The following is a 3,558-nucleotide window of genomic DNA, read 5'->3' on the forward strand; positions in this document are numbered from 1 at the left end:
TTTTTTAAATATTTAGGTCTATTGTCTGATTATTTCTTGTCTTTGTCTCTCTCCAATCTGTAAAACCTACTGGACTAGACCTTCAGTATACTTACACAGTGAAATATGAACTGAAAAACCTCTTGTTGGACAAATTGGTGAGGGCATCTTTTATGCACCTAAGGTCGCCTGTGTCGTCGCTTCGTCCTTTTATCTGTGAGGCAAGAGTCACGTCACCTCAAGATCTTCCTGCTGGTGACCGTGTCATCATGGGTCCTCGAAGCCTGTGGGCCGAATCCAATGTCACAAACCATGTGTCCGAGTTGAAAGATGGCCATGTATCCCTCTTTGCCCATTATCGATGTACGCGTCAAGAACATGCCAGGTCCTTTGCACATCGAAAACACTTCCCACCTCAACACCATCTTCAAGCTCCTGTTTTGCTGCTCTTTTTGGAGGAGAACAAGCAGCCTGTGGAATGGGGGAAGTACTTCACACCCCTTTCCCACCCCAGGACCCGTCGGTCTAGGGAACCTGGGAGCATCGTCTCTGACATCCCCAACTACAAGCAAGGACCGAACAGCGTGGCTAAAAACCAGTGCAAGCTGCACTCCTACCGTGTGGCTTTCAAAGATTTGGGATGGGACCACTGGATCATTGCACCCCACAAGTACAATCCTCGTTACTGTATGGGAGACTGTCCTCGTATCCTGCATTACGGCTACAATTCACCCAACCACGCGATCATGCAGACGTTAATCAGCGAGCTTGGTGTGGCAGATATTCCATTGCCCTCTTGCGTTCCTTATAAGTACAAACCTGTCAGTGTGCTGATGATGGAGAGGAATGGAAACATAGTTTATAAAGAATATGAAGATATGATTGCAGACTCCTGCACCTGCAGATGACTTCGGGCTCAGGGTCAGATAAGGACAAGAACTGAATGGTCCTAAAGGACATTGTGAATTTGTACCAGCACAATTGGAGAGCTAAGATGAAAGGAATGGCTATATTGGGTATGATTTGCCTGTTGCCATTTCTTGTGCAGTGCTAACAGCATTCACACAGCGAGGTTTCTGTTAGACTTGAATTGTGGAGAGTGATCAATTCAGTCTCATCTCTCGCAGTACCTGAATTTTTGGGGATGTAGGTATGAAGAAGTGGATTCTGATTATTAAATGAATGAGCTACTATCATTTTTTTTTTTTTTTTCGATTTACTTTGTCTATGCATGTTCTTTGGTTTCTGTCTAGTGTGTATTAATGTTACATCTTTCATAATGTATTTATGGAGGGGAATGGAGTAGGAAAATTGGCACTTTTGAAGATACTGTACTGAAAAGTCTGTCTAAAGAAAATAGGAAAATGGAGAAAGAAAAAAAAATTAAGCATGAAAGAGCCCTGTCTGTTGACTTATAGGCTTTAGTGTTGTTGCTTTTTCTCTTGTCTGTTGCATTTGTTCTCTTTCTGAATGCACAGATTTTGCCAATATTTCACAAAGGGCACAGCATTCGAATGCAAGTGGAGAAAAGGAGCAGATGCCAATTTTGCACTACCTCAAAGAAGACATCGAAAAAGAGACTTTCATAGATGTATTTCTTAGAGGAGAAATGAAAATCTATGCACCTAAATGAATGTTTTAATCCCATGATGAAAGATGATGAAATAAAGTAATTATTTTGTATTTAAAAAAAAAAAAAAAGCAAATTTACACATGCTTTTATGTGGTCATTTATCTCTCTTTTGTGTGGTTGTAGTTAGATTTGGTCAGTAGAGGGCGCTCTTTCCCAGCTGTGCTTCAGCTCTAGTAAATATCAGGAGTCTGCAGGAATGCTGGTCTGAACTGGCTTCTTTGATGTTATAGAGCTGTTGTAAAGGTGGGTGAAAGTTCATTCAGAAACCTATGCAAGTGTTCAGCCTCTATGCAATATCAGGACAAGATGTTGACATTAGAAGAATGTTTTAAACATCTTTTTGTCAGTCTTTATAATGTTATAATGCCTATAATATTGTGTACCAGAAAACCACTGATTTAAAAGAATTAGGAATATAGGCAAAAATTTGTCTGGCATTTTTGACATGGAAGATGTACGTGTTAATTGCTGTGGACCCGGTGTTATTCAGTACCTTTTTAAAAGGTTGGGTCCCGTAATGATTTTTGAAGTCTCTCATGCTCACTAAGGCTGCATTTATTTGATTGAAAATGTTTTTAAAAAGTAATTTATTCCTGTGATGGCAAGGTTGAATTCTCAGCCGGTCTTCAGTGTCACGTGATCCTTCAGAAATCATTCTTATATGCTGGTCTGTTACTTAAGAAACGTGTTGAAAACACTTGTGCTGCTTATTATTTTTGTGGAAACTATTTCAGTCTTTGCTGAAAAAAAATTAATTTTCTTTAAAAAAAAAAAAATTCTTGACCCAAATACTGACCCTTAGTTTTGAATGGTAGTGGATGAAAATTCTACCAAATAAGAAATTAACAAAAAGAAGAATGAAATAAAAATGTTATGTGATGCAGTGAATTGTTAAACCAGCATAAGTTATGTGTAATCTTTATATAATAATAAAATATCAATATTTGGTAAAAACAGTCACTGTAGTATCCACATTTGATTACACTAGTGTTCCATTTCCAGTCTATATTAAGAAGTATATAATATACAGTATATTATATACTTGAGAGTATAGATTGGAAAATGGTCTTTGCAGTTCGATGATATTTAGAGCTCCTTGAGTCCTTTGACGACTTTGAATTGTTTTATTGTAGTCAATGCTACATACTGTGTATATATATATCTCTCACAGAAGTGAGTACACCCCTCACGTTTTTGTAAATATTTTATTGTATCTTTGCATGTGACAACAATGAAGAAATGACACTTTGCTACAATGTAAAGTAGTGAGTGTACAGCTTGTATAACAGTGTAAATTTACTGTCCCCTCAAAATAACTCAACACACAGCCATTAATGTCTAAACCGCTGGCCACAAAAGTGAGTACACCCCTAAGTGAAAATGTCCAAATTGGGCCCAAATGTAATTATTTTCCAGCACTGCCTTAACCCTCTTGGGCATGGAGCTCACCAGAGCTTCACAGGTTGCCATTTCATCTTCATACATTGACATAATATTTTTTAGAAACAAACAGATTGTGTTTTTGGCACAAACAGAATGGCATATATTTTGGAAATAGCCTTCCATAAATGACAGAACAAGATGGCATAATCAAAGAACATACACATCATAATTTATTAATTTATCTTAAGTGCGAAATTATTGTAGACATGAACAAATGTATAGTACAAAGCAGTCAACTCCTTTTTGGCACAAATGGAACCTCATAAGTCTAAGTCTGTATACCTTTTAAGATTCTGCTTTATGTTGAGACCAATTAAAGATTTATCTACTCCTAAAAAGGCAAAACAAACTGTATTGGTCATATTTTGTCGATCAGAAGAGCCCTTAAGAAGTGGAAACGTCATAGTTCTGGCTTACCTTTACATATAATGTTATCAAATAGAAAAGCATATCAACAAAGGTTATCTGTTTATGATGTGATTGACCTCCAATTAAATCACCTT

At 37.3% G+C, this 3,558-nt stretch overlaps 1 protein-coding gene across 1 annotated transcript in view; it reads left to right on the forward strand.

Annotated features, from left to right (window-relative positions):
* Positions 1 to 1,694, forward strand: part of LOC107557510 (bone morphogenetic protein 15-like) — a 2,595-nt gene extending 901 nt beyond the window's left edge. The window contains exon 2 of the mRNA XM_016240944.1: positions 79 to 1,694. Within this exon, the coding sequence (XP_016096430.1) occupies positions 79 to 887 (809 nt within the window). The 3' untranslated portion in view covers positions 888 to 1,694. The remainder of the gene's footprint in view (positions 1 to 78) is intronic.
* The last annotated feature ends 1,864 nt before the right edge of the window (positions 1,695 to 3,558 follow it).

This window comes from Sinocyclocheilus grahami, unplaced genomic scaffold (assembly GCF_001515645.1).
Source record: "Sinocyclocheilus grahami isolate Dianchi unplaced genomic scaffold, SAMN03320097.WGS_v1.1 scaffold605.1, whole genome shotgun sequence".
Taxonomy (NCBI): Eukaryota; Metazoa; Chordata; class Actinopteri; order Cypriniformes; family Cyprinidae; genus Sinocyclocheilus; species Sinocyclocheilus grahami.